At 33.7% G+C, this 21,636-nt stretch overlaps 2 protein-coding genes across 6 annotated transcripts in view; one reads left to right on the top strand and one right to left on the bottom strand.

Annotated features, from left to right (window-relative positions):
• The first annotated feature begins 52 nt into the window (after nucleotides 1–52).
• On the top strand, nucleotides 53–19,913 carry LOC105204986 (proteasome subunit alpha type-1). Of its 2 annotated transcripts, none has more exons than XM_026141306.2 (5): nucleotides 53–370; nucleotides 5,952–6,202; nucleotides 12,004–12,163; nucleotides 12,220–12,429; nucleotides 19,563–19,913. In XM_026141306.2, the coding sequence occupies exons 1-5, from the start codon at nucleotides 368–370 to the stop codon at nucleotides 19,773–19,775; spliced, it is 837 nt and encodes a 278-aa protein (XP_025997091.1). In that variant the 5' UTR covers nucleotides 53–367; the 3' UTR covers nucleotides 19,776–19,913. The 2 variants fall into 2 exon arrangements, with proteins under 2 accessions (XP_025997091.1, XP_011172573.1); XM_011174271.3 differs by lacking the exon at nucleotides 53–370 and adding an exon at nucleotides 5,094–5,162.
• Nucleotides 19,772–21,636, bottom strand: part of LOC105204985 (lipoyl synthase, mitochondrial) — a 35,379-nt gene continuing 33,514 nt past the window's right edge. For all 4 annotated transcript variants that reach the window (XM_026141305.2, XM_026141304.2, XM_039446115.1 and 1 more), the window contains exon 7: nucleotides 19,772–20,395. In XM_026141305.2, coding sequence (XP_025997090.1) covers nucleotides 20,026–20,395 — 370 coding nt within the window. In that variant the 3' untranslated portion in view covers nucleotides 19,772–20,025. The remainder of the gene's footprint in view (nucleotides 20,396–21,636) is intronic.

Genomic DNA, 21,636 nt, shown 5'->3' with positions numbered 1-21,636 from the left:
CCGGGTGAGGAATCTGAACGTAGCTTAACGTGATACACAAGGCTTGTTTTCTATTCCTGCACTAGACTGCACTGGAACGTTCTTTCTTGCTTTCGCTAACTTTGAAACATCTATCTATTTCATTTTAAGTGTACACTTATTTAGAGAGGTCAGGAACAGAAAACAAACGGACAATCGACTCTCTGCTGAACGCATCCATTCATGCGTGGTGGGAGTAGTCTATTCCCGCATTCATGTATCTCATCGTAGATGCCACCCGTAGCAGTGCTCGTCACTGCATGATAAGTAATTTTAGTTAGTCCACAAAATTTGTGTATTTTGTGCAAGGATATTTTTACTTTTTCAAATAAAAAAATTGCTAATAAAAATGGTAAGTATCTAATTATTGATACACATTATATTTCGATTCCATTCATTTAACACTACAAAGAGAATTTCTAAGTCTTTTTAATGTCACCATTTTTATGGTTATGTGTATTTGCACATAATAAACGTCAAAATACACATAACTATGGCAAAAAATAATCGCATTTTTGTTATAAAAACGACATTGCGTGTGTAAAATGCGATTAAATATTTTTCTTTATGCATATGGTTATTCAGCTATTTACTTGGAGCTTCCTATAGGTACACGAGAGAAAGAAACTTATCGTATCGGTTTTTAGGTAACGAGAAATATTTTTGTAACTGTTTATTATTTAGAACGAATAATATTTAAAAATTCGTGCGTTTGCCGTTTTATTCATTACATTCATTCATTCAGATTGTACTATTGATAATACACACTATGATAATAACATACCTACATAATTGCTAATCATGTGTGCAATTCAAAGACAGGATATATTTTATGATCTATTTAAATATGAAAATAGCTTAAATGGAAAATTCAGTATGGGCAACCAATGGTACACATTAGGGCCATTACTTTTGATAATTTCCAAAAATTCTTTCAAAGCTTCAAAAAATACAGGGTGTAACTAAAATAAGATAACAAATTTCAGGGTTAAGCATCCTACACCAAAACATGAAAAAAAGTTCATACATCTGAACATGTCTGTAAACCTACAGTTACTGAGATATAGCTTAAAATGTTCAAGTATTATGTCCGCTAGCCATTGTAGGAGGATCTCAATCCTCTAGATTTTTATTTGTGATGACACTTAAAATCCTTAATGAAGTTCCAATCATCAACAAAGATATGCTATGTCAATGCTTTTTTGATGCTTGTAACACTATTTGCAATTGCTCTGGGATCTTTGAAAGAGTGCGATAGTACATGATCCAACATATTAAAGCATGTATCCAGATAGCAAAGTGTGTAGAAGCAGACTTTACGTGTGGTGTACTATCAACTTTTGATGATAGAATTTCAACAAATTGCACACAGTGTTTGTATTATCTGATGCTATTGACAAACTGCTGTCAAAAATAAGATAAAGCCTGCTGCTCATGCTATGTCAGCAGATTGGTTGCAGAAATCAATCAGGATATGCAACTTATACTTGTTTTCTGCTATTAGTCTACCATCAGATTGCCCCCCCCCCCTACACACACACACACACACACACAGATCAGTGCAGATTCTGCTCGATTTTTGCTTCCAATCTGCTTAACATGTTAGCAAGCTTTGTCGACAAATCCTGAGCTTAATGTGAACACAGATGGCTATGAATCTGCTGTCATCATATCTAATTGAATCTGCTGCCACTGCGCGTAGTTTGCGCGTAGTTTGCGCGTAGTTTGGTATCAGGGATATTTAATCAAATGGAAGATACTTTGAACATTCATTGTAATTAAAAATTGAAAATAAGTATTGAATAATAATAGATATTACTTTTTTATTTTCCCATATTAATAAACATTTTGAGCTATATCTCAGTAACAGTGAGTTTACAGACAAGTTTATATGAACTTTTTTCATGTTGGAGTGGTGAGATTGGCCCTGAAGTTTGTTACCTTATTGTTACATCTTGTATATTCGTGCAAATAACGAATTTGTTCAGAAAATGCTAAAAATATTATAAATAGAAAGAATTATTATTTATATATGTATATTAGGATGATCCTTATTTACTCTTTAACAAAAATTTATTTTTGAATTTTTTTCGCGACATTCTCCAAAATGGTTCCAATCTACAAAAAAATAATTCTTGCCAAATTTCAACTCGGTTGAACAATAGAAACCCGTGTCACTGGCTTGTTGAATATTTGAGTTCTCTTGTATTAAGCTTTTAACATTGGTTTTTACAGTGTATTTTCCACAAAAATCAACCTAGAGAACTTTTTTTTTTATATGTGTATCTTATTCTTTTGAAATGTTTGAGATCTTATACATTTCATTTAAACAATTAGGTCAATTGTTAATGACTAAAACAAAAATGAATAGTTATTTTTGATTTTTTGAGCTGGTAAAATAATCCATGGACTGAAAAAGTATTAGTATGTTTGGGGACAAAATGAATGTCAAACATGAATCTCACCTGTTTTCATTTATAAAGCAATTTTTACATTTAACATTAGAAAATAACTAATAATTATATTATAAATATAATTGTTAGTCATTGACACCATCTTCAATAAGTCCAAGTCACTATTCATACAGAACAAAGTTTGCAGCAATGTTTTAAAAATATTGTATACTATACTTTACCCAGGATCAGTATGCGCCACCGTTAGTAGACGAACTTGAAGAGAGTTTTACTTGTCATAATTTAAAAAAAATTATAAGATAAAAAAAGGTGCAGTGACAGATAATTTTCTGGTGTTAATTTTTTACTCTTGATGTTTTAATAATGGAATTTTCCCTATTTGTATACACTATTTGTTATAATGATTTTAAGAAATAATTTGCATAACAAGATATAGGAAATTATTCCCAGCAAATTATTAGAAGTAAATTGCTATTTGTTAAATAAGTTATGCTGTTTTACAATTTTTGATTAGTAAAATTGAGTATACGGGATAGTGCATTATTGATGATACAAGAAGTGAGACATTTGAAAAATTACGAACAGCTTGAACTTAGCTTCAATATCTCCATTTTTCATATAAAACTTCTAATTTAGCAAAGCAATGCTTCACTTCTTTAGATAGAATTCACATTTTCTCTCAGAAAATTAGCACACTTGTATCACCAATCTTGCATTATCTCGTATACTCAATTTTACTAATCGAAAATTATAAAACGCACACTCAAAACTTGTTTAATACATGGCAATATACTTTCAATAATTTGCTTGGAATAATTTTTTATGAGATATATCTTGTCACGCAAATTATTTCTTGTATTTCTTTATTATGCATAATATCAAATAAGAAACATTTTACTATTAACTTCAAGAGCAAAGAATTAAAGCAGAAAAATTCTCTAACGGTGCGCTTTTTATTTTATCTTATGATTTTTTAACTTATGAAAAGTAAAACTCTTCGTGTTTATTTAATGATGTATATTGCTCGTGGGTAAAGTACAGTGTACAATATTTTGGAAATGTTGCTGCAAACTTTGTTTTGTATAAGTAATGATCTGGATTTATTAAAGATGATGTCAACGACTAACAATTACATTTATAATTATTAGTTATTTTGTAATATTAAATGTAAAAAAATAGCTTTTTTAATAAAAACATGTAAAATTAATCTTGTTCGACATTTATTTGTCTCCCAAATATACTAATAATACTTTCTCAGTTTATGGATCAATTTTACCAGCTCAAAAAAATCGAAAAACACAATAACTATTTATTTTTATTTTAATTATTAACAATTCACCTAATTGTTTAAATGAAATGTATAAGATCTCAAACGATATAAAACAGCAAGATATACATATAAAACAAAAGTCCTCTAGGTCGATTTTTGTGGAAAATACGCCTTAGAAATCAACATTGAAAGTTTAATACAAGAGAATTCAAATGTTCAACGTACTGGCAGCACGGGTTCTCGTTGTCCAATTGAGCTGAAATTTGGCAGGGATTATTTTCTTGTAAATTAGAATCATTTAGGGGATGACGGGGGGTGCCGCGGAGAAAATTCAAAAGTTGAAAAATAAGAACCATCCTAATGTATATACACAAAAATATGGAATTATTTCTAAATTACAATTTGGAATTATTATAATATGAAATACTACACATTACATATAATATTTGATATATTAGAGTTTAAAATAAAGAATCCAGTGATTCTCATTAAATAAACTTGAAGTGAATTTTGATTAGTTAATCAGATTGACTGTTTACGTTTATATTTATTGTCATCTAATTAAGTATTATTTTGATTCACATTACTGATGATTCAGAAGGCTTCGACATTCAAACGTCGAAGTTTTAAATTGTCGAAGAATTAAAGTTACACAATTATTAATTTAATATAATAATAGCAATAGTATCGTATGGCGTTACATATTTATACAATTATATGATAAAATCCGAAATCAAATTTTAATGTTGTAATTCTGTTGTTAAATTATAAATACATAATTTTAATAACATTTATCGATTTTACGATTCTACCTTAACTTTCCATTCTTAAGATTATTATTTTATGCTGAGGAAAAAACTTGATAAAGTCCAAACATTCTTATTTTGTTCTTGTTATTTTATTTTTATTATTTAAGTAATGGTTAATAATACGATACACTTAAAAAGATTAAAAGTAATAGTACGAGGGTAGGCTGAAAAGTAATGCACACATGCTTGTAGAGCGCGAACAAAAACAAATAGCAAAATCGGGCCAAAAGTACATTAAAGTACAATTCTTAAGCTTCAAAATCATATATTTATTTTTCAACATAGTTACCGTTAAGGCTAACACATTTCTCCCAACGTGTAACAAGTTTTTTTATTCCATCACTGAAAAATTCTTCCGACTTTTTTCGAATTCAGAACTCGACAGCTGCTTTTATTTCATCGTCTGAGGTGTAATGATTACCCCTGAGATGTCTCTTGAGCAGATGAAAAAAATAAAAATCGCAAAGCACGAGATCGAGGGAATAAGGAGGGTGTGGAATCTAACTTCAGGTTTTACAGAGCCTCTCTAGTTGCGCGAGAGGTGTGTGGACGAGCGTTGTCATGTTGCAAGATTATTGGGGCTAGGCTGCCTCTAACATGTTTTTGAGTGATTTGCCGGTTATTTTGAATCAAATCGTCAACGAATTTGCGGTGATTATTGTCGGTAGCAGTGATCAGCCGTCCGTTGCGTGTTTCATTAACAATTATGGCTTTGCAGGCTTGCAACCACGAAATTTCATTACCCATCGATTTACAGTAGACTTATTAATAGCATCGTCATCATAAACAATCTTTAAACGACGATGAATTTTAGTAAGACTCACTTTTTTAGCAGTTAAAAATTCGATAACAGCACGCTGTTTAATTACCGTTGACATAGCACTAGAACACGTCTTCATACTTCCGCTTCTCGAAATACACTGGATGAACGCAACGACAAAAATAAATATATGATTTTGAAGCTTAAGAATTCTACTTTAATGTACTTTTTGCACAATCTTGCTATTTGTTTGCGCTTTACAAGCATGTGTGCATTACTTTTCAGCTTACCCTCGTACATTATGCAACATGCAAAAATATTTTTGCCTGGGTAAGCTAACCTCGAAAAAAACCAGAGACTCACAAAAACTTTATAGATCTAGATGACTTTAGAGATTGTTATTAATTATACCTGTTTATTGCTACTACTACTACCATATAAAGAATTTAAAAAAGATGTAGATTTTTTCAACATTACTGAAATGTTCCAATTTGTATAAAAAAATCTGAGAAATTTTTTAAAAAGTTATAAAATTACTTATACAAAAATTCTAAAAAAATTTGATATTAATGTAAAAATTTTGAAAAATTATGATAAATTCTGAGAAAATTTTCACTAAAGATTGAATATAAATATGTAAATAATTTCTATTAATTCGATGATTGAATATCCTTTCATAGTTCCGCAATCAGTATGATAGTGACGTGACAGTATGGAGTCCGCAAGGACGACTGCATCAGGTGGAGTACGCTATGGAAGCTGTAAAGCTGGGATCGGCTACTGTAGGTCTTAAGAGTAAAACACATGCTGTTCTTATTGCGCTGAAAAGAGCGTCATCGGAATTGTCGGCTCATCAAAAGAAAATCATACCTATAGATAAACATATGGGAATCAGCATCTCAGGTTTAACAGCTGATGCAAGAATATTGAGGTATACTGTTTGCTAGTTTCTTGTCATTCCGTTCTTTCTTTTTTATTATATAAACTGGTTATACATATATACAGGGTGTTCAGAAAATCGCTACGAATATTTAGGGACGTGATTTGGGACCCCAAAAGAAGGAAAAAGCTATATAGACAGACATTATTTCAAATATTATTACTTGAATTCAAATTCCCTTCAAATTAAATTTAAATTGAAGTTTAGAAAATGATATTAAAGTAAATTTTCTATTTTAGAAATTAGCATACTATATTAATATGATCAAGATAAATAAATACATTTATTTAAAAAAAAGAAAAAAGAATATTGCACACATCCGGGAGCGAACCCGGATCATACGATTGTGAAGCAAGCACCTAACGCACGGAGCCGACTGCACTGGTTGCGAGAACAGTTACTGGGAAGGTTCATATAGCGCGCCGCGGTATGGCCAATTTTCACAAATTTATTATTTCAAAACTAAGGCCTATTCGATGAAACGCCGGGAGACGTAAACTTTTTTTTTTGTCTCCAGAATAACTAAAAAAATTAGGATCAAAATCCCAGGGTCTTTTACCTAGTCCCTAGTCCTCCCCTTGTTAGTCTCCTTAGTCACGCGCTTTAACCTATCGCACAATAGTACTTAACGTACCGCGCGGCGAATGCCAATCTTCACATGCAAATTTCTCTAAAACGAAGGCCCATGCACTCAAACGCTCTGACACTTTTTATACCCTCGACTCTTCCTTTCGAATAAACCATGGCTCATCTCATTTTGTATTTTACAGTTCGCGACATCTTGTTAACGAAATAATTCTTTAATAAATTGGTTGTCATTCTACAAGCTTTCATTCAAAAACTTTAGAGATATTATTTTATTCTTGTTTAATGTTAAACAAGAATAAAATAATATCTCTAATGTTTTTAAACGCAGGAATTGTAAACCAATGGTATATTTAGAATGTTTTTTTACCTTTAGCATATACAAAACCGAGAAGGAGACTAGGTTTACAATTGATACTAAGGATACATTCATCTATTCATACCTTTACATATCAGTGTTAACTATACTTTTTTATATTTATCCTATCCTTATACTTATACCTATGCCGCCTATGCCTATGCCTATGCCTATGCCTATGCCTATGCCTATGCCTATGCCTATGCCTATGCCTATGCCTATGCCTATGCCTATGCCTATGCCTATGCCTATGCCTATGCCTATGCCTATGCCTATGCCTATGCCTATGCCTATGCCTATGCCTATGCCTATGCCTATGCCTATGCCTATGCCTATGCCTATGCCTATGCCTATGCCTATGCCTATGCCTATGCCTATGCCTATGCCTATGCCTATGCCTATGCCTATGCCTATGCCTATGCCTATGCCTATGCCTATGCCTATGCCTATGCCTATGCCTATGCCTATGCCTATGCCTATGCCTATGCCTATGCCTATGCCTATGCCTATGCCTATGCCTATGCCTATGCCTATGCCTATGCCTATGCCTATGCCTATGCCTATGCCTATGCCTATGCCTATGCCTATGCCTATGCCTATGCCTATGCCTATGCCTATGCCTATGCCTATGCCTATGCCTATGCCTATGCCTAATATCTAGGGGGCGGATGTTCGTGCATAATTTCGTGTCGCGCGCGAAGAACCGCTGCGGCCTATTTAACGCGATCTACTTCATGTGAACATAAATATAAACAAAACACGAAAAAATTTTCTGCATTAATTCGAGATTATGTAAAAACACATTTCTTCAAAATGCCGAAATTTTTACACGAAAAATTGGCAATGTCAATTAAAAATGACAAAAATGTTTATGATGTGTTCACCGGATTCAATTTATTAACAGATTCTGATTCTATTAAATTGGCAAGCATTGGGTCTTCTCGAGAGAAATGCAGCGAGCACTCGATTCACTCGCACGTAGCGGTTCTTCGCGCGCGACACGAGAACATCCGCGCCCTACTAATATCCATACTATGCCTATGTTTATGTCTAATCTTCTTTCTGTTTTATATTCTAATTTACATTCTTCTTTCCTGCCTGCAAATATTACTCTTCTCAACTCCTCCATATTTCCAAACTTTGGCTTCTTCCTCCTTCTAAATTCTTCCTCTACCTTCCTTTTTTTGCTCTTTTTTTAAAACAATTTTTTAATATTCTTATCAGCCTTCTTTTTTTCCAACTCTTCCAAATTATTCTTCCGACTACAACTAAACACAAGGAATATTGTCAAAATACGTATGAAACGGGCCATCGACGTTCCACGTGGAATGAGGCTGATCTTACAAACTATCAGTACTGTTCCGCGCAGTGTGCGCGTGCGTGTGCATGTGCGCGCATAATCTAACCTAACCTAACCCATAATTTCAAATCTAATGTCATTACAAATTTCAACAAAAATAGGGGTAGGTTAGGTTAGAAAAAATATGGGGAAGGGAGCTCCTCCCCTGCTCACCTGTTTTCTGTACCACATTTTTATGTGTATATGTGAGTATATGTGAATATATGTGAGTATATGTGTAGTTATCGCTTTTAATTTTTATAAACTTTTTATGATTATAACTTTTTAACGAAGGGTGAGCGACGGCTGAAACTTGTTGGACGTTACTCAGGGTCATGATCTTGACAACATATGTCAAGGTCAAAGTCATCGGGGCCGTCTCCCCTATTTGATATATTTACCTGGAAGACTTTCTATAATTCCTAACAATTCCTAACATTTTCTGCTTGTTTTTACTTAGTTTTACGAGAAATTTAATGTTGGTTATGACATCAAATAACGCTAGATTAAAACATCTTGTTCCATTTCGACTGCGCAAAAAAACTGCATTCACAAACAGAAAAATAGGTATGCCAAACTGTAGTCAAACTTGAATTGATGACTCATAAGGCTTTCCCCTCGACATCGAACTAGCATAGAAGCCTACATGTTATCACATCGGTAGAAAAAATTCAGTGCACGAACGTTTTGTTAACTTCTCGTATGTTTTATTATCTTTCGAATTTTGTATTTCTAATAAGAGATCCATATATATATTATAGACACAGATTTAATACTTTTCCCAATTTAATAGTCAAATCTCAAGTATCTTTTCATTATAATATTGTGTTTATAGAATATTAAAAAGTACATGTATAATAAAATTTTAAAGCTGTACGAGGTGTGTTCAAAAAGTATCGCGAATTTTGAATTTTCGCGGGTTACGTATATTCGAATTTCGATCTTTTTGTGGCGTTATGTTGGTCTCTCACTTATGCCGACAAGCTCGGCCATTTTGAATGTTCACTTAATTGTTGACAGCTGCTTTGCTTGCACGTGTTTTGGATCGTCTTCGATTTTTACCTATTCAAAAAAATGGATCAAAGAACCTGTATCAAATTTTGTGTGAAAAACGAAATTAAGTGCGCGGATGCATTCCGAATGTTGACTGTGGCATACGGAGAAGCTACCTTGGACCGAAGCAACGTTTATCGGTGGTACAAAATGTTCTCAGAAGGCCGAGAAGATGTGAACGACGAAGAGCGTGCCGGACGCCCGAGCACTTCAACAACAGACGAAAAAATTAATGAAGTGGAGAAAATGGTATTGGCCAATCGTCGAATCACCGTTAGAGAAGTTGCTGAGGACCTAAACATATCGATTGGCTCGTGCCATTCGATTTTTATCAATGATTTGGGCATGAGACGGGTCGCCGCGAAATTCGTACCAAAATTGCTCAATTGCGACCAAAAACAGCATCGCATGAACATTGCTAATGAGATGTTGGACTCTGTCCGCGACGACCCAAATTTGCTCCAGAGGGTCATAACTGGTGACGAATCGTGGGTTTATGGTTATGACGTGGAAACCAAAGCTCAATCATCTCAATGGAAGCTGCCGCACGAACCAAGATCGAAAAAAGCGCGCCAAGTTCGGTCGAATGTGAAAGTTTTGCTGACAGTTTTCTTCGATTGCAGGGGCGTGGTGCATCATGAGTTCTTGCCACAGGGTAGAACGGTCAATAAGGAATATTACCTGCAAGTTATGCGCAATTTGCGCGAAGCAATCCGCCAGAAACGCCCGGATTTGTGGAAGAACAAAAATTGGCTTTTGCACCACGATAACGCCCCTGCTCACACATCGTTGCTTGTGCGCGACTTTTTGGCCAAAAACAACACACTAATGATGCCGCAGCCACCGTATTCCCCAGATCTGGCCCCCTGTGACTTTTTCTTGTTCCCTAAACTGAAGAGGCCCATGAAAGGACGACGTTACGCTACGCTTGACGAGATAAAGACGGCATCGAAGGAGGAGCTGAACAAGATAAAAAAAAAATGATTTTTTGAAGTGCTTCGAAGATTGGAAAAACCGTTGGCACAAGTGTATAATATCTCATGGGGATTACTTTGAAGGGGACAAAATAGATATTCATGAATAAATAAATAATTTTTGAAAAAACACAAAATTCGCGATACTTTTTGAACACACCTCGTATTAAAAAGTTTTCTAAACTTACCTGGTTTTGTTTAACTCTCAGATGATACACTGGTGCCCAGTTTTTTATTATCAGGTTAACTTGTGGTTAAACTTAACCTGATGTTTTAACCAATGAGCTTCACTTATGTCATCATCATGAGTGAAGCTCATTGAATAAAACATCAGATTAAGTTCAACTCTAAGTTAACCGGATAATGAAAAACCGGGCCTGGGTGTCGTACATCCGGGTTGTTTACAAAAATGCTTGGCATTTGTCGTTTGCTCCTTCTCTTTTGAATATTTTGAATATGTGCAACTTCTTGTTTTTTGCACCTATTTTGTCTTCTTCTTGACCTAGTGTATTGATTAAAAAAAAGTTTAAAGTCTATGTATTACATACCGAGATGTACGCAATTTAAAACGATTGGGTGACGTACACCCATATGTGGCAAAATATCGAATCTAATATAGTGTGTTAACTGAGGGTTAACCCTTAAACACATATTGAAAATTCCCTTAGATTTTTGATCGCTTACTGTGTGAAGACGGATTGAGAAAAAAGATTTGGGCTAGGTGGAAAAAAAGTTTTAAGTCTCCTCTATCGACTGTTACAATTAAATAACTTTATTGCTTAACTAAAATAAAATGGCACGAAAGTAAAGTTTTTTGGGAAGGTTTCCCAGACCTACTTGTGTTTAAGGGTTAAAATTGCTGGAAAAAATCTGGAATTTTTAGGGAATTAATTTATTTTGAGCTGACATCCTATAATACGAGTAATTTTAACTTTTAATATAATATAAAATATTGATTGCTAATAAAGTTATTCAATAGAATATAAATGGATGTCCATAATATCACTTTCACTTATACTAAAAAAATTAGATTTTTTTGAAGAAAGCAAAATTTTATTAGAAAAAAATCAGAATAATAATTAAAATAATTTGAATTTATTTCTTGATTGAAGTATTAAATCATTTTAGAATTTAGAATATATAATAAATTTGACGCTTATGATGAACTTATAATTTACGGATGTATGAACTTATGAAATATTTATGAAATAAGTAATATTTACTTAATTGAAGTAATTTACAGTATATATCTTTCTATATGTACACAAAAATTTACTTTAAATAAATGATATTTTAAGTTAATGATGAGAATATATTTTAAGACTATTATTAAAGAAACTATCTTATTGTTAGGTAACAATTGCTTAAACGAAAAAAAAAAAAAATTAAAATTTCGCTTTTCTTAACATTAGAATGATATTTTTTATGTAGTTCTTTTTAATAGCGAAAGAGTTAACTTAAAATAGCAAATTATTATTTGCAGCCGTTATATGCGAACTGAATGTCTGAATTATAAGTACGCTCACGATGACACATTACCTGTAGGCCGTCTGATTACATCTCTAGGAAATAAGATGCAAACGTGCACGCAAAGATACGATCGACGTCCATACGGCGTGGGTTTACTTGTGGCTGGATACGATGTAAGAATTTATTGAAAATCATAGCATATTCATTCTCTAATAATGATCTTCAACAGGATCAAGGGCCGCATATATATCAGACATGTCCATCAGCGAATTATTTCGATTGCAAAGCAATGGCTATCGGAGCGCGTTCTCAAAGTGCAAGGACATATTTGGAGAAACACCTAAATGAATTTTTGTCGTCCGATCTTGACGAGCTAGTCAAGCATGGCCTTAGAGCGTTACGTGATACTTTACCGAATGAAGTCGATCTATCAGTGAAAGTAAGTAGACTTAATCTAGTTTTTCGAAAAAATTATATTGTTTGCAAAAAAGTAACTGTATGTATTTTTTTATATCTATTGATTTTTTTCATTAGTCTGTACACAAAAATATTAACATAAATTTATTTAAAAAATTAATAGTTTACAAGATATTTAGTGTTTTACATCAAAATATTATGTCAGAAAAAATATAAAATATCTATATAAACTACTGATTTTTTGATAACTTTAATACTTTTATATGCAAAATAATTAGAAGAATCATTGTGGGAGTTTGTGCCCTTTGCGTTATGTGCAGTGCTATTTTCTTCAACCGTGTGGTTGCACGTGGTTGAAGATGGTAATTGAATGGCTTGTTTTTCAGTTAGTCGTTTACTTCTTTAGGATTTTATTCACGCTCGTGATGAGCTAATCTTATAACCTTTATACTTATACAGTAAACTCAATCTAACAAAAAACTTAAACATGTACGGACGCCTATGCGTTGCTGCCGATATAGAACGCTTCGATAAGAATAAGACTCAGATAAGACGGCAAGACAAAAGCAAAGCGCGCCCGAAGAGGCTCGCGTAGAGAAGACGGAAGCGCGATTAGCGACATCAGCGGAACCGCGGTGACCACTCGCGTGACGGCGCCAAATTGGTGATTATTGGTGGCGGTAATAACGTTGTACTTGTGCGCAGCGCGTATGTACAATCATTATTATGTAGCGGAAAAAATAATGGGTTTTTTCAAAAATTAATTTTATTATTATTTGTCCTCCTTCAGATATAAAACTTTTGTCTAAAACATTTTTTTTTCAAGTTTTTTTTATTAATATGAGACATCTAATATATAAAAGTTATTAAAAATTATAATACATACGTGCGCGCGTACATAAATGCGCACACGAACGCGCACAGGAACCTCGAGAACTTGAAACCATCTGAATAACAAATTTCAAGTGAATCCGCTTGATTTTGATAACTTTGTTTGCCATATTAAATCCGAAATTTTAAATTTCGAATTTTTGACATCGAGTTCATAATCAACGATCTCAAGAACCTTCAGATAGTGATTTTGAAGTATAGGTACGGTAATCATTCGTCCTTTATTTAAAAGAACAGTCCTTTATTTCAAGTAGCTGTCCTTTAGATTTATTCATTTCTTGAAAACTCAATTTTGTCCTTTTTTTTTTTAAATTGTATCCTTTATATTACAATTTTGTACTTTATTTACAAAATTACAGTCTTAATTTGACACTTAATTTGTCTCAGAAAAGGAAAAGTAAAATTAATTCTGATACATTGAATTGCTATTGGCACTTCTGCGAATTTATTCGATTAATTTAACTAAAGGTTGTTGAAAGAAAAAAAATGTTTCAAAAATTACAGAATTTTATTTATATTTTCCTGACTCAAACGCTCCTACTAAGAGAATGTTATCAATAACAAATAATATTTGGAGTAAAGAAACAACCCAACTTGAAGTTGAAGATTCTTGAAGCTGGTATTTATACAAAATGCAATTATAAAATTGTTTAAAATTTCATGATTTTTAAAACAATTATCATCATTCTTTAAAACAAATACATTTTTCTCGGGAATACATTCAAAACTTATTATTTTTGTTAAAATATATATATGTATAAATACTATTGTTAAAAATGTATAAAATATAAATATATATACATAAAGATAATTTTTCTTATATAATTATATACTTGGTTGAAATTCAGATTAGATCCGTTTAATTTTTTTTTTTTTTTTTTTTTTTTTTCATTTCAAACCTATTCCAAATTCAAAGAATTTATTCCAACGCAATCAAACCAGTTTAAAATTATTAGAAAATTACTAAGTGCTTTATTTTGATACACAACACAAAAAAATTTTGAAATGCTTCGATTCCTAACTACCATAAAATGATTTAGAAACATTAGGAATAAACCCTTAAAATTTTGTCCTTTATTTTCTCGAAGAAAATATGGTCACCGTAAGTATAGGTTATGTTAGGTTTACATTTTATGCAAACAAATTTAATTTCTAAAAATGATAATTTTTCAATATTGTTATGCTCGCTTTTTGGCTGAGCTTGAGAAGCTGGCCGAAGGAAGATCGATCGATTTGATAAAAGAAGCGCGGTCGGCTTTTGTTCTGTTTCGGGACGCGGAGCTGTCAAGCGATATTTAAATAATTCCGCTACGAATTAATTGTACATAGTCATTTGATTAGAGTCAGTGTTCCTTTTTATAAAAGAGTGTCTAATCATTTCTTGTTGTGCGTTCGTTCTTTTCTTCGCGAGTGTTTTGTGTGCTCGTCTCGTCGAGTATAACATTATGTATTTATTAATAACAAATTATTTATTTTACAACGTACTTTTTCTGCGCTTGTCAGCCGTAAGAGAGTACGCTTAATTGAAACTTAAAGGGACGGTAATCGCAACTAGATTTTTGGGCGCCAGGCACGAATTCTCGCGCCACTCAGAAATTCGTTAAGCGGTACGGTATACAAAAATCTCACTCCCTCCTCGCTCACAATCAGCCAATGGTAAAGGTTCTTCAGAGTAGCGGAGAAGGAAGGAAAAGGAATGCAATTATGACACGCAATATCTATAATGACAATAATAATATATTTAAAGTATCAATTTATCAGTGGTACAACAAGGATAATGGTAAAGCAGTTTCGGTGGAATTCTAAACTAAGGTCGTTACTACAATCTTATCGGAATCAATTCTAAGTTAACGAAGTAACACAAGCGCGGCGGAATCAATTCAAAGTTATTATCGTAACATAATCGCGGCGGAATTAATTCGTAGTCAACATTGTAACAAAATCACAGTGGTATCAATTCTAAATTAACGTCGGTAATCATCCAATGCCTCGCGCATGAAGTACTCTAATAATGGTTAAGCTTCGTAATATGATAGCCGATTCTTTAAACGGTAATTTCATAGGGGTAACGAATCTCGCAGAGATCGACGGGGTCAGTACCTCAAATCTTGCGGAGATCGTGGAAATTCCGTGCACCGGACTGCTTTTACTAATTTCTGAAGCGGCAAGACTCACACGATATACGGTAGATCTGTAGTAGAATTTCTGAAGAAATGGTAATGTCCTCGCGGTAATGCCACGCATAAGCCGCGATTGCACGAGTTTTGCACACGCAATTCGCCCAATCAAATACGGAATAACGACAATTACACTCTTAATGACAGTCTGTGCTCATTCCCCCCCCCCCCCCCAAGAGGGATCCAGTATGGTATTGGGTCCTCGGCTGATCTCTCGGTACTTAACACGCAATTAATCCCGACAACTAAGCCGGTACGTAGTTTGGTACTGCGGAAATATCGGCGGGACGAAATCGGAGAAGATCAACCTTCACTTAGATTTTATGCGTTAAGGTTATCGGAGCAGCAGCTTACAATAGTTTCGGTAGCGGCAGTTGTCATCTGAGTTGCTTCTTTTTGGTTGTTGACGCACCGAACAGTGACGAGCCGGACCGCGCCTCTCAGTCCCGCCAAATTTTCTGTGGTATTGGTGGGGGTAGCGCCGTGACATATTTCTTTCTTTCTCTCCATTAACGGTTACCCCAGTAGTGAATTATCTCTTCTCCTTTGCGCCTCTTGCCCTCGCTCGCCGATTGTCGCGGTAGCGGGTTTATCCTTTTCTATCGTTGACTCTTGTGGTAGTGGATCCTCTCTTTTGATATTAGGTTGGCTTGCGAGCGGCTATTCGCCTGGAAATTTCTCGTCGGTAGCGATCTGTTCTCTCGTTTCGTTCGGACAGGATGTTGTCGGGCTGGCCAGGCCTTGACAGACCTCGACCTTCCGCTTCTCGCCCCGTGTCCTGCAGTACGCTCGGTCGTGGATCGTTCCTCTGTTGGTATTTCTACAAGATCAATTACAGTTGCGCATATTCGTAAATGAAGAATACTCGAAAAGAAGAGAGAAAATACAGAAATGAGTGGAACTCTGAAATTAGCTTTCATACGCGTCGCCGGTACCAGTATGGCTCCTCGGGTTCCTCCCACGATGTCCTCCATCCGGACGACCACCTTTACATACTTCTCGATACCGACCGCTCGAACGAGAACCTACATCTCTCTCGCATTTCCTGTCTTTTGACAATTTACATAGAAGGGCGAAGCAGAAAGAAAAGGAGTAATGATACAAAAAAATATTGCAATTAAAATAGTCGCGTTTCCGTTTTCCTTCCGGAGAAGAAAGGCGCAATCCAAGGTACCACAACCCGCCTCGCGGCCATGTCTTCGGTGTGACGACACTTGCGAAGCGTCACATCACAATTTAAAATATGATTCTAAAACTTAATTTATTAGTTAGAGGAAATCTTTAGCAATTCAGCAATACCAAACATGCTAAAGAAATACGTGAAACAATTGATTCATTGATAAAATAAGCTTGGGTGACAGGTGTAGCTTTCAGTTACATTGTGATACAAAGGATTAAGATGCTGGACTGGTCTCTATACGCGATTATTTTTGGACACTCTGATCTTTTAATTGATTTTATGGATTTCAAAATTCTTTTCCACAATTAAAGTAATGACAAAAATATACAATGGAAATTATAATTTAATACGAAAAACAAAAGATTAAAGAATTATAGTTTAATGGTCGGCTTCTACAATTGACTCGTGACATGTGTCCCATATAAAAGTTTTAGTACAGTTTTAGTAAAAGAGCATCAATAAAAAGACTTGTTTTTTTGGTCCATTTCTTGGACCTCGAATTTCAAACTTTTCTTTATGCCAAATAGTATTATATAATGGAACATTAATCCCAGAGAAATTTTAAGATGAGCATAAGCGCGATTTCAGAGCTATAAAGGATTGAAAGTAATGGTTTCTCATAACACAGGATGCCGTTTTTAGATTTCTTTTCTGTTGTTTGAATAAAAGTTGCCATTTCCCTTGTATTTTTGCGCATTGAACACGAATCTGGTAAGTAAATTGTTATCACACCAGATTTCTTAGAAAAGTGTCAAAAATGATCATTTTTACTTCACCATGGCGTTAAAAAAGTCTATTTCTATCTATCTAAAAATCTATCACTCACATTAAAAAAGCACCCCAATCTGTGAGAGGCAAGGGAACTCTTAATAGAAAAGCATCTCGATTCGTGAAAGACGGTGTCACATGTCACTTCAACTCCATCTATCTCGGGGAGTTTTCATACTAGACGAAAACTGTGATAAAAATCTATAAGAAACAATGTTTCACTTCGTTACATATATTTTATTACTAATCTCTAAGAACCGTGAGAAAGTCTTAGTGTTTGTTTACTTAATCATGAGAGAGACTAAGGAGAGGCGTAGGACGGAACAAACTGTTGGTTTCGCGTACACATGTTATAGGGCGTGTGCAACAAGTCGAACGCAGCAAGTGAGCACGAAATGGGTTAGTGTTACGAAGACTATGACTCCTTTTTGAACTTATGTGTCTGTTAGGTCCTTATTGTGTGTAAGTGAATCGAATCGCTTTTACACGGGATCGGACCAAGTGCTATCTTTTTACGAGAGAGAGGAATCGGAGGTCTCGGGTGTCAAATAAAGTAGAAAGGGTTTGATGTTAAAATTTATACATGTATTTAAAAATAAAAATAACATTATTCTTTAACATTTAAATTTACTTGCTATTGAAATCATAATATAAAAGAAATTTATAACTTCAGATCAAAACTTAAAAATATACATATGCATACGATTATTGTACATGTGATTTTATAAATGAGTATACAGAGTGATTATTAATGACTGTTTTCATGTTTTACCATAGGAGCATGATTTACCGACGGATACGTATTTCTAACATATTAATATATTAGAAATTACAAATGCGTGCTCCTATGGTAAAAAGTGGGAACAGTCATTAATAATCACCCTGTATGTGGGTGGGTGTGAAGTGAGTGAGGTAACATTGTAAGAAGTTTCTGTTTTACTGATGTAGAAGCAGGTTTCGTTTGTCGCTATTGTAGAATATTTGAAAGGAAAAAATCCAAGTATAAATTTAATTAAAATTTATTGTGACTGACTCGCAGAACAGATCTAAACAGAATGTCTATATTAAAATGACGCTCACTTCTTTTTCTTGTAGTTTACATTCGTTGCTACACGACGCTTTCTAACGCCGTCTTCGCTCGCTCGAAGAGCGAAAATCATATTGACGGATAACTTCGCACAGCGCGTTCAAGATAATTATATAAATTAACCTTACACTATGTTGTTGTTACATTGATTATTAGAATTTAATTTGCGAAATCTTCGCATCGGGTCGTTGCGAATTCCGAGACCCCGTGCCGACATTCGCCGGCAGCACGTCGATCTCCAAATTCGTGTGTGAATGAGAAGTATTTACTTTAACATGGCATCTGATATGACAGCTTCTCATATCGCACTTTTTTGCTGTACTCGCTGGACGGTACCCGTCATAGGCTTTCGGTATAAATTTCAGTGCGAAAGCCTACGCGGTTTTTGCATCGAGCGCGTCGAGCCATCCCGAGACTTTCTACCGACAGTACGAGTGAAGGAAAAGAATCGTGGAGCTCGGACGTAATAATTTTTTTTAGATAGATTTTTAGATAGAAATAGATTTTTTTTAACGTCATGGTGAGGTAAAAATGATCATTTTTGACACTTTTCTAAGAAATCTGACGTGACAGAGCAATTTGCTTACCAGATTCGTGTTCAGCGAGCAAAAATACAATGGGAAATGGTAACTTTTATTCAAACAATAGAAAAGAAGTTTAAAAACGGCGTCCTGTGTTATAAGAAATCACTTTCAACTTTTTATATCCCCGGAACCGCGCTTATGCTCATCTTAAAATTTCTCTGTGATTAATAGTTCCATTATATAGTACTATTTGGCATAAAGAAAAGTTTGAAATTCGAGATCCAAGAAATGGACCAAATTTACTGATGCTCTTTATTTCGTACTTTATACGTATGAAATAGTTTCCATGATGTGAATTAAACAAAAGAACAATACGGTACTTGTAGAATTATCCTACATAAAATCTGATATGTTGCTAAGTGTACAAAAGAAATTGTAAATACCTGCAATAAGAATCTTGTCAATCTTTAATTTTAAGAATTTAATTTTTTGATTTAGAAGATGTTGAATCCGGTTTATATGTTTCAGAATGTATCAATTGGAATAGTAGGAAAGAATTATGATTTCGCTATTCTCGATGAAACCACAACAGCCGCTTACTTATCCCAAATTGAGGGAGATGATAAACGTGGACGGCCTATCGAACCACCTGTACAAGATGACAGCAGACCACCACAAGATCCACCGGCTGACGAAGGTCCTCAGGATCCTCAAATTGCTATCGCCATGGAGACGGATTGAAATAGTAATCTGAACTTTATTTGCATTCAATTTATATATAACGTAAAATTACATTTTACTACATTTCAATTTTGTAAAATCTAAACAAAAAACAGAATATTTATTATCAATATATTAACAGTAATATGTTGGCTTAAATCATTCTATCACTAAAATGCAACAATTTTTTTTTCATAATATCTGTGAATTTATTGTTTACTCAATCCTATTGTACCTTAACTAAACACATCTACATTGTAGTATTTTTCAATCACAATGTAGTATGGTCATCAATTTGCTGTTTCTTTCGTTGTTTTAATATGTTTGTTAAGAAGTATTCCCCGGCTTTGTATGATGACCGAACTAAGGGACCGCTGGCTGTATATAAAAAGCCCAGTTGATTTCCGATATTTTCCCACGTTTTAAATTTTTCGGGTGGTATATATTCGATAACTTTCAAGTGTTTCTTTGTGGGTTGCATATACTGTCCCAGTGTTACAGCGTCCACACAGGCGTTTCTCAGATCCTGCATAGTCTGCTCGACTTCCTGATCAGTCTCACCCAACCCCAGCATTATCGACGATTTCGTGATTAGATTGGGATTGAACTTCTTAGCTGCTTTTAGTACGGCAAGCGACTGCCTGTCAATAGTAAAGTACGTCAAGATTAATTCGAATTAACAAGCGTAAATTCTGTATATTTCATTGAATATAATATACAGGGATTTTGGCAACAGATGAGAAAAAATCTAAGGATGATTTCCAGATGATACAATAGACGAGAGTAAAGGGTAATAAAGAATAATAAAATTGCGATTAGGACTTCGCTTTTTAAATTATAAACGTTTAAATATTCATATACTTCAAAGGCACTTTTTAATATTTAAAATTACAAAATCCAAACTAATAAAATTTCGGTGCAAATTTTGTTTTTTAATTATAAATATTTAAAAGATAGGACTTTATAGCAAATCGAAAAATAAGGTATTTTTCAATATCATGTAAAATTTTTATTTCAAAGAGATAAATAAATATTTCTATAAGAAGATGCAAATTTAGAATATGAAAATAAATAACAATAACGTTTAAAAATTGCAGTTTTGCATGGTAGTTACAGGTAGTCTCGAAACATCTGCAATTATAAAGGTAATTTTTTATCTTATTCTTTTTACAGAGATTTTTTTCAAATTTAATTTTTTTGAGATGAGATTACACACATTTGAATTTAAAAATTGTTTTTCTGGAAAAAAATTTGGTTTTTTTTAATTTAAGAACAAAATTAAAAATCAGGAAAAACCTTTAGGAAATGATGTTGAATGTTATTAAAAATATTGCTTTAACATTTCAGATCAGATAGATCATCTTTGAATTATCATGGTTTTGAAAAATAACATTTTGAGAAAAGTGCATTTAAAACTTAACTTTTTCAATGTAATTTTATATCGGTAATTATTTAGAAGATATCGCACTAATAACTTTTGCTTTGATATATGTTATAAATGCAAGGATACCGATCAACTTTTTCTTATAAATTAACTTTTAAACACATTAGTGGGTCTGGGAGACCTCTTATGAAATTTCGATCGCTTGCTGTGTGAAGACAAATTGAGATAGGAAGTTCGAACCAGGATGTAAAAAAGTTTGAAATCTCCTTTTAATTGATACAAATCAATTTTAAAATTTAAACACTTTGAATTAATAAAAAATACTTCATATTCTCCTTGTTACATATTATTCGTTTTCAAAGAAACAACAGTGACATAATTTTTTTGAAAATATATATCATTAACTTTAAAACATCATATTTTAAAGTCTTTAAAAGTTTTTTGTTGCAAAGTTATGATTTTTTAAAGAAAAAATGGATTTTTGAACAATTTTCGCTC

Source organism: Solenopsis invicta, chromosome 2 (assembly GCF_016802725.1).
Source record: "Solenopsis invicta isolate M01_SB chromosome 2, UNIL_Sinv_3.0, whole genome shotgun sequence".
Lineage (NCBI taxonomy): Eukaryota > Metazoa > Arthropoda > Insecta > Hymenoptera > Formicidae > Solenopsis > Solenopsis invicta.
Note: the sequence above shows the minus strand (reverse complement) of the source record. Positions and strands in the feature narration are given on the sequence as shown.